Source organism: Somniosus microcephalus, chromosome 7 (assembly GCF_052327205.1).
Source record: "Somniosus microcephalus isolate GS21.2 chromosome 7, FLI_Smic_1.0, whole genome shotgun sequence".
NCBI lineage: Eukaryota > Metazoa > Chordata > Chondrichthyes > Squaliformes > Somniosidae > Somniosus > Somniosus microcephalus.
The window spans coordinates 250,207,082-250,220,168 of NC_140993.1; the positions used below are offsets into that span (position 1 = coordinate 250,207,082).

The window sequence follows — 13,087 nt, forward strand, 5'->3', positions numbered from 1 at the left end:
ACCCACGCAAACACGGGGAGAATGTGCAAACTCCACACAGACAGTCACCCAAGGCCGGATTTGAACCTGGGTCCCTGGCGCTGTGAGGCAACAGTGCTAACCACTATGCCACCTCTGAAGCTCATCCATTGCAGCATCCCTTTGGTTCTTAAATGATTCCAAGGTCTTCACCTCCACTACTTTATCTGGGAGTCCATTCCATGTATTGATGGCCTTTTATATGAAGAGTTTCCTGATATGAGTCTTAAATTTGCCTTTTACTAGTTTAATGCTGTGGCCCTTGTACTACGGTCACTATTTAATGTAGTTTTCCAGATTTACCATTTCCAATCTGTTTACGATCTTATATACCTCGATAAGACCACCGCTCAGACCCTCTCCTTTCAGGGCTGGCACGCCCAATTTCCTGCTGTTCTTCCTCATAACACAGACGTCACAGACTAGGGTTTAAGTTTGTGGCTGTGAACTGTCTCCAATGCTTGAATGTCTCCCTTGTGCCCCAGTGGCCAGAACTGCAACAGTACACAAGTTGTGGTGTGAGCAGACCACTGTACAGTTTGATCACGACTTCCTCTGACTTGCAATCTACTGTTCAACATTCTATTGGCTTTGTTGATTGCTGCTCTCCATTGGTTGAATATGTTGACTATTGAGTCTGCTAAGATGTTTTCAACTTCAATTGCACTACCCACAATCAAAATCTTGCAGGGTGAGGGGTTACCATTGACTAGAAGCTTAACTGGACCAGCCATATCAACACCGTGGCTACAAGAGCAGGGAAGAGGCTAGTGTTCTGTAATGAACCGCTCAGCTCCTGACCCCTCAAAGCTTCTTCACTTACAAGACCCAAATCAGGAATGTGATGGAATACACACCACTTTCCTGAATGGGTGCAGCCACACTCGGGAAGCTTGACAATATCCAAGACAAAGTGCCCTGCTTGAACGTGGGGCACCCCTGCCACTGAACTCAACACTCGCCCCTTCCACCCCAGTGCACTATCGCTGCAGTATGCACTATCTACAGGGTGCACTGCAGCAAATTGCCAAGCTTACTTCAACGGTATTTCCCAGCCCTATAACTTCTTAACACCAAGATGGAAAAGAGCAGCAACTTCATTGGAACACTAACACCTTCAGGTTTCCCCGCAGTCACCCACCATCCTAATCTGTTCCTTCACTGTCGCTGGGTTAAAATCCTGGAATTCCCTATCTAACATCACAAGGATTTCAGCGGTTCAGCTGTTTTTCTCTTACGAAAGATTTTGTAACTAAATTTGGAGGCGATATTAAGAGGGGTGGAGCTTTCTGTAATTCGATAGGACAACAGCCACTCAGGAAGAATCCAATAATTCAAATTCATCTTCCATTTAGGTTTAACTCACTTAGAAAAACAAACTGAAATCATTTTCAACTTTTCCTCTGATAATCTTTGTTTTCCTTTCTATAGAAACCACAAGTGCTGTTAATCACAGCTGTTGTCCAGGTGTCTGTGAACAGTTTATGATACACAAGGAATATTTGTCTAAAGTAAAACTGAGAATTGAATTTCCAGCTTGTTTTGAAGTTTTTGAAATGAAGTGATTCTCAAATCATCACAGAATGAAATAATCCCCACTTACCTTCCTGCATAGGCTTAAATTCAGAAATATGTTGATGTATGCTGGAAAATTCTGCAAACTGCGCTTGCTCAGAGCCCATGGATGTGGTTGGACCTTGATGATTTTAGGGGCATATAGCTGGTCGAAGTCCAGGGACAGCCTGAGGCCTTTACCTAAAAACTTTATCAAAAGTATTAAAAAGCGCAAGCACAACTTAATTGGTAAATGCAATCATGCTATTGTGAAATATGCAATTTCTGATGTTCTGATTTTGGACATGCAGTTACTAAGAAAAAATGGTAGCTAAAAACATTTTCAAAAAGTATTGTAAGTGATTTGATTAGTAAGCTTCCTCCTTTTTAAGTTATTATTTTATTTGGTATGTTCTCCTGACTGGTCATTCAGGATTTGTTGTTTTCATCTATCCTTGGGGGGGAGAAATTCGGTATCGCCCCATTTGGGGTGCAATTATCGGCCGGGCGCAAAGTTTAGCGCCTGCCGCTAATTATCGCCTCGGACTGCAAACTTGGCTTCTATCGCCCCTGGAGGTGATTGGAACGCTAAATCAGGTGTTACACACCTCTCTTAAGGCGCAAACGCCGAGGAGCAAGGCGCTACCTCAGAACGCTGGCGAAGCTCATGTGATGTCAGTCAGCAATGGAACACAGATACACTGGCGCCAGCCAGTTTTTAAAGGGGAGGGTCGATCTTGCTCTCCATCCACACCCTGTTCATTGCAGCCTTGAATCTCGGCCTGGAGAGACCTGACATCAAATCTGCTGGAAAGAGCAATGGAGAGGCCCAGGGAAAGAGCTCAGAGTGCAGGCCCCATAGTCTCTTCTAAATCGATGCAAGGAAGGTCAAATCAAAATGAATCTGCAAAGTGCTGCTCAGTACTCAAAACTCCTTCACACAGCATTGAATCTCTCCAGAAGTCTCTCTCTCTTAGAATGCGTGGTGCAAAAATGTCGCCAACAAAAAAGGCAGGAAGCGGCCGCCTTTGAATAGCGCTCCTCCAGTCCCTACCCGACTGCAAAACGTTCCCCTCTACCTATCGTTGCTAGCAGCAGGTGGAAAGGCAGGGGGCGCCACTCAATATCCGGTCCGGGGCGCTACGGGGGCGTTGTACGCTCGACTGACGTCATGATCTGCGGGCGCAGGAGATTGTGGCGGTAGTGTTTAGCGCCGCCGCAAAATGTCTGGTCAAATCCGCGAGCGGCGCAAACATCGCCGCGCCCGGGCGCTAGTTGTTTTATGCCCCATTAGGGCCCTCTTAGGGCGCTAACTGGAGGCGCAAAGCAACCGAATTTTTCCCCCTTTTCTCTTGGGCAATTTTCAAGCCATTTTTCTTGCTTCAGACTTGTACCTTCACTACCTCTTCAGTTCTGATTTACCTCTGCTTTACTTTGAGCCAGCCAACAAAATTTGAAAGTGCAATTAAGGCAATAGGAAGTGTATACTAGAACCAAGACGTTTAATATGTTATATTTTGATGTTAAAATGGCGTCGTGGTTAGAATGTGGATCTCATTACCACAAGGAGTAGTTGAGGCGACGAGCAGAGATACATTTAAGGGGAAGCTAGATAAACACATGAGGGAGAAAGGAATAGAAGGATATGCTGATGGGGCTGGATGAAGTAGGGTGGGATGAGGCTCGTGTGGAGCATAATCACTGGCTTGGGCTGAATGGCCTGTTTCTGTGCTGTAATAAGTATGTAAGATTAAAATATATTGAGAGAAAAGAATCTGAGTATAAAACATTCAGTAAAATCATTTCTTTATGTTTAAGTACTTTGACCATGAATCTTTTATTTTACCTGCTTTCAGGGAGAACCTGGAATTCCAGGAGGGAATGGCCTTCCAGGACCACCTGGTTTAAAGGTAGGATGTATTTCATATTATCCTTAAATGTTGTGTTAATGCAGTAGAACTGAGCCTGGATAATTAGTCCCAGTTTAAAATTCCAATCCACAGCTTCCGTTCGCTCTGATTATATATAACTCCTGCTCCAAACCAAACATTTCTCGGCAGATTAGTGACTTGTTTATGAGAATGGAACTGGAACCTTCCTCAGGACAGGACAGGTGTCTAAGTTATATAATAATAAGATATGTGTATTGGTCTTTCACAGGAGCCTTTAACTTTTATTTTTTTTTAAATGGACGTTACTTTGGAAATGAATGAACTATGTCTAAAGATAGTTGCATAACCGAATAGTAGACACATGTTGCATGTTGTATACTGTGTGGTGTAGCTGAGTAAAATAACACACACCCTACTGAAAGGAAATTTAAAGAGGGAAGTGCTCCAGGATTAATGTTCCACTCGTACCCATTTTTAATTAATTTCATAATTGGGCACTGCAGTGTTGGGTTAAATGGTTTGTTCCTAAATTGTATATATCCAGCTGGTACCTCCAGTAGTCCTTTGATGTTTGCTTCCATGAGGAATCAGAGGCCCTGAATTTGTGGTTGGAGGCTTCCTGCGGGCGGATGCCTCTGACTAGCATAAAATCTACGAACTTACCTGATGGTCCCGGAGGTTCGGACACTTGCACTCCTGGGCCTCTATGCGTAGGCCTACGTAGAGGCCCACGTATCCCAGGGGCGCAGGCGGTTCGCAAGTGCCCCTGGGATCACGTGTGCCGACCCAACCAATCAAAGAAAGGGATCCCCATTCATACTTACTATGAGGATTCCGTATGTACGGAACCTCCATAAGTATGAATGGGAATACAGGAAACTCTTTATTATCCGGCACCGACGGGACCGGCGTGGTGCCGGTTGATCAAAAAGTCCGGATTACAGAGAGGTATACTTACTAAGGTACGAGAGCCCCGTACACGGCCACAGATCCAGGCGCCCCTGTTGCATGGCAACAGGTGCAGGAACCCCGGTTACACGGCCATAGATCCAGGCGTCCCTGTTGCATGGCAATAGGTGCAGGAACCCCGGTTACACGGTCACTAATCTATCTATCTATATATATATATATATATATATATAATAGGATTGTGCTGCCTACCTGTCTGTCTGTCTGTGTGTCTGTCTGTTTGTATGTCTGGGCTTCACTCAAGTTATAGAGCGTACCTACACATATGTTATATCAAAAGAAAGCTTATGATTAGGGGAGTGTCAAATCAAATCAAATCAACTTTTATTGTCATTGTTAGTGCACAAGTGCAGTACAACGAAATGTAGGCTTGCGGCTCCCGAGAGTGTACCTTTAGATTAAGATATTTAAACATTCAACATACATTTGGCTTGTAATACATTAACATTAACATAAACATAACCATAATAAAGTGCATTGGCAGATGTGCAGGCTTTAGAGTTTATTTGTGGAGTTCAGTAGGATGACAGCCCTGGGAAAGAAGCTGTTCCTAAATCTGGTCGTACGGGTGCGAATGCATCTGTAGCGTCTCCCAGATGGCAGGAGGGCAAACAGACTGTGGCTGGGGTGGGTAGGGTCTTTGATGATGGACCGTGACCTCCGTAAACAGCGTTTCTGGTATATGTGCTCTATGGTATTTACTTTTTGGTCAAAAGTTATAGAGCGTACCTACACATATGTTATATCAAAAGAAAGCTTATGATTAGGGGAGTGTCATAGGCATATTTACTTTTTGGTCAGACAAAAGTTGTTCGGACAGTATACAAAAAACGTTCAAAAATCCGCTCATTAGCGGTTGGCCAATCATACGGGGGAATCCGCTCATTAGCATTGAGTGACGTGAAGGTTGACCAATCCTACGGGGGGAGCGCGCTGCGTCACGGGGCGTTTCATTGCGTGTGTGGGCGGGGCCTAATCCTTCAAACTGCCGTTAGTGCGGCAACGGGAAAAGCAAGCTGCGGCCATTGTTAGTTTCGGCGTGTTGCTAACTCTGCCTCTGTCCGACCACGGACCCCAGTCGCACCCTCACCCTCCTCCTCCTCCTTCTCTCCGCTTTCTCCCCTCTCTCGTCACCCCAGGCTCTCCGCTCTGCAGGATGTCACTGCCGAGCTCTTCGGGTCGGAGGCCCGGGGCACCGTGGCCGCTTTTGGAGTAGCCTCGGTAGGACTGATTTACAGGTGAGGAGGGTGTTTCTTGTTCACGTTGGGCGGCGGGCCGGAGCAGGAGCTCAGCTCGGGTCACTCGGGCCGGGCCTCAGGCGCTACGCCGCCCACGGGGTCTCCGGGGCGGCGGGCCGCAGCGCGAGCTCAGCTGGGGTGACTCGGGCCGGGCCTCTTCCTCTCTTCTCTATCTCCTTCCCTCACTCTCTCCTTCTCTCTCTCTCTTTCTCTCTCTCTCTCTCTCCTTCCCTCTCTCTCTCTCTCTCTCTCTCCTTCCCTCTCTCTCTCTCTCTCTCTCTCTCTTGCCCCTTACCCTCCTCCTTCTCTCCGCTTTCTACCCCCCTTCCTGTCACCCCGGCCTCTCCGCTCTGCAGGATGTCACTGCCGAGCTCTTCGGGTCGGAGACCCGGGGCACCATGGCCGCTTTCGGAGTAGCCTGGGTAGGACTCATTTACAGGTGAGGAGGGTGTTTGTTGTTCACGTTGGGCGGCGGGCCGGAGCGGGAGCTCAGCTCGGGTCACTCGGGCCGGGCCTCAGGCGCTACGCCGCCCACGGGGTCTCCGGGGCGGCGGGCCGCAGTGCGAGCTCAGCTGGGGTAACTCGGGCCGGGCCTCTTCCTCTCTTCTCTATCTCCTTCCCTCTCTCTCCTCTCTCTCTCTCTCTCTCTCTCATTCCCCCTCTCTCTCTCTCTCTCCTTCCCTCTCTCTCTCTCTCTCTCTCTCCTTTCCTCTCTCTCTCCTTCCCTCTCTGTCTCTCTCTCCTTCCCTCTCTGTCTCTCTCTCTCTCTCCTTCCCTCTCTGTCTCTCTCTCTCTCCTTCCCTCTCTGTCTCTCTCTCTCTCTCTCCTTCCCTCTCTCTCTCTCTCCTTTCCTCTCTGTGTCTCTCTCTCTCTCCTTCCCTCTCTCTCTCTCTCTCCTTCCCTCTCTCTCTCTCTCTCCTTACCTCTCTCTCTCTCTCCTTACCTCTCTCTCTCTCTCTCTCTCCTTCCCCGCAATGTCAATCAACAAGGCACAGGGGCAGACTTTGCACCAGCACCGCCGGGCACTCCAGCTATTATGAAATAAAACTTACCTGAACGTACTCCTGAATTTTGCCGTTTAAGAGAGATTTGCGGCTATTTAGGTGCTGGTAAAAAGAGAGTTTCCTGGTACTCCCCAAAAGACATGTACCCTTCAATTAATTTTTTTTTTAATCACGTATTTAAAATGAATCAAAATGGCATTTAATTAAATACTTAAAACAAAAATTTAATTTTTTGGAAAATAAATTTATATATTTTAAAGGAGCTAAAAATAAACTTAACTTATTTCACAAGTTTTAAAAAATTTATTTTTCTGTTCTTTAAAAGTCTTACACTGGTAAAAACAGGCCTTATGCCTGCTTTTGCCAGGCATAAGAGTTTCACAGGCATTTGCTGGGCAGAAGTTGGACAAATCGCCAACTCTCCGCCCGCGGATGCCCTTTTCCCAGGGATGCTTTGGATCTGTCAAGAGAATTCTTGACAGATCGCAAGTTCCGGGTTTTAGGGCATACGCTTCGCATGCCTAAACCTGGAACTTGCACGGCCCCTACGTGCATGTGTGCACCTCGTACGCACCCGTGGGGGTCGCAAAATATGGCCCAGAGTGTTGTTTATGTTTTTATGTGAGCCTGAGCAAAATATGATTGTTGGCTGGTAGCAGACTCCACATGTGTGACATGGCTTCTCATTTGGATCAAGGAACTACATAACATGATTTTTGGCAACAAAATATATTTTTTCAAAGACTGAATGTATTGATTCTCATACTGTTGTGGAATATTTTGAAACCCATTCTATGTCAGAGTGGTGAGACTGTGGAACTTGCTACCACATGGAGTGGTTGAGGCAAATAGCATAGATGCATTTACAGGCAAGCTAGATAAGTGCACGACAGGGAAAGATATCAAGAAACGGCTGAGTGCACTGGATACAGCAAAGGCTGTGGGCCCCGACAACATCCCAGCTGCCGTGCTGAAGACTTGTGCTCCAGAACTAGCCGCGCCTTTAGCCAAGCTGTTCCAGTACAGCTACAACACTGGCATCTATCTGACAATGTGGAAAACTGTCCAGGTATGTCCTGTCCACAAAAAGCAGGACAAATCCATCCGGCCAATTACCTCCTCATCAGTCCACTCTCAATCATCGCAAAGTGATGGAAGGTGTCGTCGACAGTGCTATCAAGCGGCTCTTACTCAACAATAACCTGCTCACTGATGCTCAGTTTGGGTTCCACCAGGACCACTCGGCTCCAGACCTCATTACAACCTTTGTCCAAACATGGAAAAGAGAGCTGAATTCTATAGGTGAGGTGAGAGTGACTGCTCTTGACATCAAGGCAACATTTGACCGAGTGTGGCATCAAGGAGCCCTAGTAAAATTGAAATCAATGGGAATCAGGGGGAAAGCTCTCCACTAGCTGGAGTCATACCTAGCACAAAGGAAGATGGTTGTAGTTGTTGGAGGTCAATCATCTCAGCCCCAGGACATCGCTGCAGGAGTTCCTTAGGGCAGTGTTCTAGGCCCAACCATCTTCAGTTGCTTCATCAGTGACCTTTCCTCTATTATAAGGTCAGAAGTGGGGATGTTTGCTGAGGAGAGATTGGGTCCATTGGGCTTGTACTCGCTGGAGTTTAGAAGAATGAGAGGGGATCTCATTGGAACTTATAAAATTCTAACAGGACTAGATAGACTAGATGCTGGAAGGATGTTCGTGATGGTCGGGGAGTCCAGAACTAGGGGTCACAGTCTAAGGTTAAGGGGTAAACCATTTAGGACAGAGATGAGGAGGAATTTCTTCACCCAGAGAGTGGTGAACCTGTGGAATTCTCTACCACAGAAGGCAGTAGAGGCCAATTCATTAAATGTATTCAAGAAGGAGTTGGATATATTTCTTGAGGCTAAAGGGATCAAGGGATATGGAGAGAAGGCAGGGACAGGGTACTGAATTTGGATGATCAGCCATGATCTCATTGAATGGCGGAGCAGGCTCGAGGGGCCGAATGGCCTACTCCTGCTCCTATCTTCTATGTTTCTATGATTGCACTGTTCAGTTCCATTTGCAACTCCTCAGATAATGAAGTAGTTCATGCCCGCATGCAGCAAGACCTGGATGATATTCAGGCTTGGGCTGATAAGTGGCAAGTAACATTCGCGCCACACAAGTGCCAGGCAATGACTATCCTCAGCAAGTGAGAGTCTAACCACCGCCCCTTAACATTCAACGGCATTACCATCGCCGAATCCCCCACCATCAACATCCTGGGGGTTACCATTGACCAGAAACTTAACTGGACCAGCCACATAAATACTGTGGCTACAAGAGCATGTCAGAGACTGGGTACTCTGCAGCGAGTGTCTCACCTCCTGACTCCCCAAAGCCTTTCCACCATCTACAAGGCACAAGTCAGGAGTGTGATGGAATACACTCCACTTGCCTGGATGAGTGCAGCTGCAACACCACTCAAGAAGCTTAACACCATCCAGGACAAAGCAGCTTGCTTGATTGGCACCCCATCCACCACCTTAAACATTCACTCCCTCCACCACCGGCGCACCATGGCTTGCAGTGTGTACCACCTACAAGATGCACTGCAGCAACTCGCCAATGCTTCTTCGATAGCACCTCCCAAACCTGTGACGTCTACCACCTAGAAGGACAAAGGCAGCAGGTACAGTACATGGGAACACCATCACCTGCAAGTTCCCCTCCAAGTTACACACCACCCTGACTTGGAAATATATCGCCGTTCCTTCATCGTCGCTGGGTCAAAATCCTGGAACTCTCTCCGTAACAGCACTGTGGGAGTACCTTCACCACATGGACTGCAGCGGTTCAAGAAGGCAGCTCACCACCAACTTCTCGAGGGCAATTAGGGATGGGCAATAAATGCTGGCCTTGCCAGCGATGCCCACATCCCAGGAATGAATTTTTAAAAATTCTCATCCATTTTTGTTTTGAATAATAAACTTAGCTAATATCCTATTCTGCCCCTGATCCACCATTCACATAGAGCTAACACCCAGAGCACTAAAAACCTAAATTGGCTGAAGACATCTTCAAGTTGTATTTTTTAGCCAATTGGGAGACTGATTATTGAAGTTTGATGCATCATTAGTGACCAGGTCACAATGCAGACATATTTGTTGTGCTAACTTAAGTGGAAATACTTGACTGGATAATTCATCAGCGCCCCAAGTAAGCCACATACTGTTGCAGGAGGTGGCAGAGCTGTGTGACCACATCCTTGGTGAAGCAGAGCCTTCTAAGACACTGTTGCTCAGTGAAAATGATGTCGGAGAAATGCTGCCAGAATACCCTGGGAGGGTAAGGCCTCCTGTTGAGAGCCCTGTTGGCCCTCCTCTCTCTGGCCACGTTTTGCAATCTTTCTCTCCGCCTCTGCTGCCTCCGACAATGACGTTGGAGGGTGAGGTCCAGTGCCAGTACAGCCCCCATTAAAGTATGGAAATGTTGCACTTTAAAATCTCATGAAAGTGAATAATTTTCCTGAGGCAGAAAACATCCTTCAAGTGAAAAACGCTGAAATCGCCTGTTTGCTTTTGTCAAACTGACAAGGCAGCATTCTTTGCCGACTAAAAATAAAATGGAAGTTGACGCCTTTATATAGCGCTCCTCCAGCGCTCATCCGACTGCATACCGCCTCCTCTGCCTGTCGATACTAACGGCAGGTGCTCAGACAGGGGGCGAGAGTGAATTTCAGAGCCGGGGCGCTGCGCAGCCGGATGACGTCATGATCTCCGGTCGCAGGAGAGCGTGGTGCTAGTGGGTACCGCCGCCGCAAACCACCACTTCCATTTTGCGGGCGGCGGTACTAGCCCCGGAGGTGCTAATGGGAGGCGCTAAGGTACCAAATTTCTCCCCCGTTGAACTTTCACAGCAGAGGTGAATTTTGTTGATGCATGTTGTGTGGTTGGCAGCCTCTGTTCTTTGTCCCTTAAATGTTGACACTCAGGTGGGGGCAGGGTAGGTTGGGATGGGGAAGGGGTAGAAGAGCAGTGGGTGAATTAAAAAAAAAACAAGTCTTTCACCAATTAACCACAACTGTGATAACTTAATACAATAGCAAAATACTGCGGATGCTGGAAACCTGAAATAACAACAGAAAATGCTGGAAACACTCAGCAGGCTAGGCAGCATCCATGGAGAGATGATAACTTAATATCTTGGTTTAGTGACCCCCAAAAAGAAAAAATGAAATCCTCTCTACTTGCCTACATATTTCACACAAACATAATAACAACTGTGGCCATTATAGGATTACGCATTTTTATTTTTTTCTCTCAGCTACAAGCTGTCTCCAACTGACTGGGCAGAGAACCTCTGCCAGTGCTTCTATGTAATTAGTTGTTGGGAGTTGTATGAGTGGCCCAGGACTCCAGGGTGAACTCTTTGACTCTTTGCACTGCCCCTGTGGCAAAGTGCTTGTGTTCCCCATAGCAATTCTGCATGGCTGAGATTGACTGCTCATCATGTGAAGGGCCATGAGCAGAGGCCTGCAGCTTACAATCCCTTGGTGTTGCTTGTTGGTGCTTCAAAGCTGTCCAACCTGCAACCTTCTAAAGCTTTAATCATCTAGAGGTGGAGATGCCCAAGTTACTTTGTTAATTTCAAAATAAATCATTTTTGAGACAATGTTGCTGCAATATATCTAGTTGTATATGGTAATATAAATGCAACAATGCTTGATGTTAACTAAGGTAGAAGCCCATGAAATTGAAGGCACATTATTGACCTGGTTAGGAAATTGGCTGAGCGGCAGGAGACAGAGAGTAGGGATAATGGGCAGGCGCTCTAATTGGCAGGATGTGACTAGTGTAGTCCCGTAGGGATCTGTGTTGGGGCCTCAATTATTCACATTATTAATTAATGACTTAGATGATGGCATAGAAAGCCATATATCCAAATTTGCGATGACGCAAAGATAGGTGACATTTTCGGCAGTGTAGATGGAAGCATAAAATTACAAAGTGATATCGATAGATTAAGTGAATGGGCAAAACTGGCAAATGGATTTCAACGTAGGCAAATGTGAGGTCATCCACTTTGGACCTAAAAAGGATAGAGCAGGGTACTTTCTAAATGGTGACAAGCTAAACACAGTGGTTGGGGAGTCTAGGACTAGGGGGCATAGTCTAAAAATTAGAGCCAGACCTTTCAGGAGTGAAATTAGGAAACACTTCTACACACAAAGGCTGGTAGACGTTTGGAACTTTCTTCTGCGAGATCAATTGTTCATTTTAAATCTGAGATTGATAGCTTTTTGTTAACCAAAGGCATTAAGGGATATGGGCCAAAGACGGGTATATGGAGTTAGGTCGCATTGAATGGTGGAACAGGCTCGAGGGGCTGAATGGCCTCCTCCTGTTCCTATGTTCCTGTGTTGGTTGGCTGTTATCTCTGGTAATAAAGGGTATTAGATAGAGGCAGCAGCTTACATTTTCCAGAAGTGGCAAAGTTTTGTGCCAAAATGGTAGAAGCAAAATTACTCAAGAATAACTATGTGGACCTTGATTAAGTTAACAGTGAAGATCTTTAAAGAATATGGCCTAGAAATTCGATAGAGCGGCAAAATGGCAGATGCCACCGCGGGGCGAGGTTAACTCCCGCCCGTAAAAAAAGCGCAGGCAGCACTGTTATTTTGTTGCTGCCTGCTCATTTAAATAATCGGAGCACAGAACCTACCATGCAACGCGATGTTTCGGGCGGTAGTCCCAGCAGGAGACCGAATGTAGCATGGTGGTAGCGTCCCTGGAGCAAGGCAGCGTTGTCTTAAAGCTAGCCTAACATTTTAGAAAGCAGTCTCGAGCCCTTAAAGGGGAACTGCCTTCTAAACTGAAAAAATTAAAAATCATTTAAAAATAGGCAGTGTAGCTCTTAAAGCTAAACTGCCTTCTGCACATAAAAAAAATAGTAAAAGTGCTTCAGCACTAACACAAATGGCTCAACAAACCAGGGAAAGGGCACCCAGGGGCTCACACAGAGCACTCCAGCTTTGTTCAGGAGGTCAATACTGCAAGAGAGGTCTTCTACCCACAGGGGGCCAGGAGGCCCTCCAGAAAGAACGATGTGGGACCAGATCACCAAGGCCGTCACTACCAGCAGTGTCACCCCCCACCCCCCCCCCCCCCCCCCCCCAGGGCCTGGCTCCAGTGCCCAAAGAAGTTTCATGACCTCAGACCAGTGGTCAAGGTCAGTGAATGCATCTTCAAAAGCCGTCTCCTACCAACTGCAGCACTAGCCTCACACACTGCTCGTTGCATGACTCCCCCGCCCCCATCACTCACCTACCAACAATCTGTACCAAGCACAAGGCACAACTTACATTCCTAGCTTCGCCTCACCCCCTTGGGGGAAACGGTGCTGGCCATTCTTGGCAGAGGCATGGTTGAGCCCTT

General features: G+C 46.9%; 1 protein-coding gene across 2 annotated transcripts in view; it reads left to right on the plus strand.

Moving 5' to 3' along the window:
* Window positions 1-13,087, plus strand: part of LOC147115226 (uncharacterized) — a 228,720-nt gene that overhangs the window by 47,496 nt on the left and 168,137 nt on the right. For both annotated transcript variants that reach the window (XM_085993599.1, XM_085993600.1), the window contains exon 8: window positions 3,429-3,482. In XM_085993599.1, coding sequence (XP_085849725.1) covers window positions 3,429-3,482 — 54 coding nt within the window. The remainder of the gene's footprint in view (window positions 1-3,428; window positions 3,483-13,087) is intronic.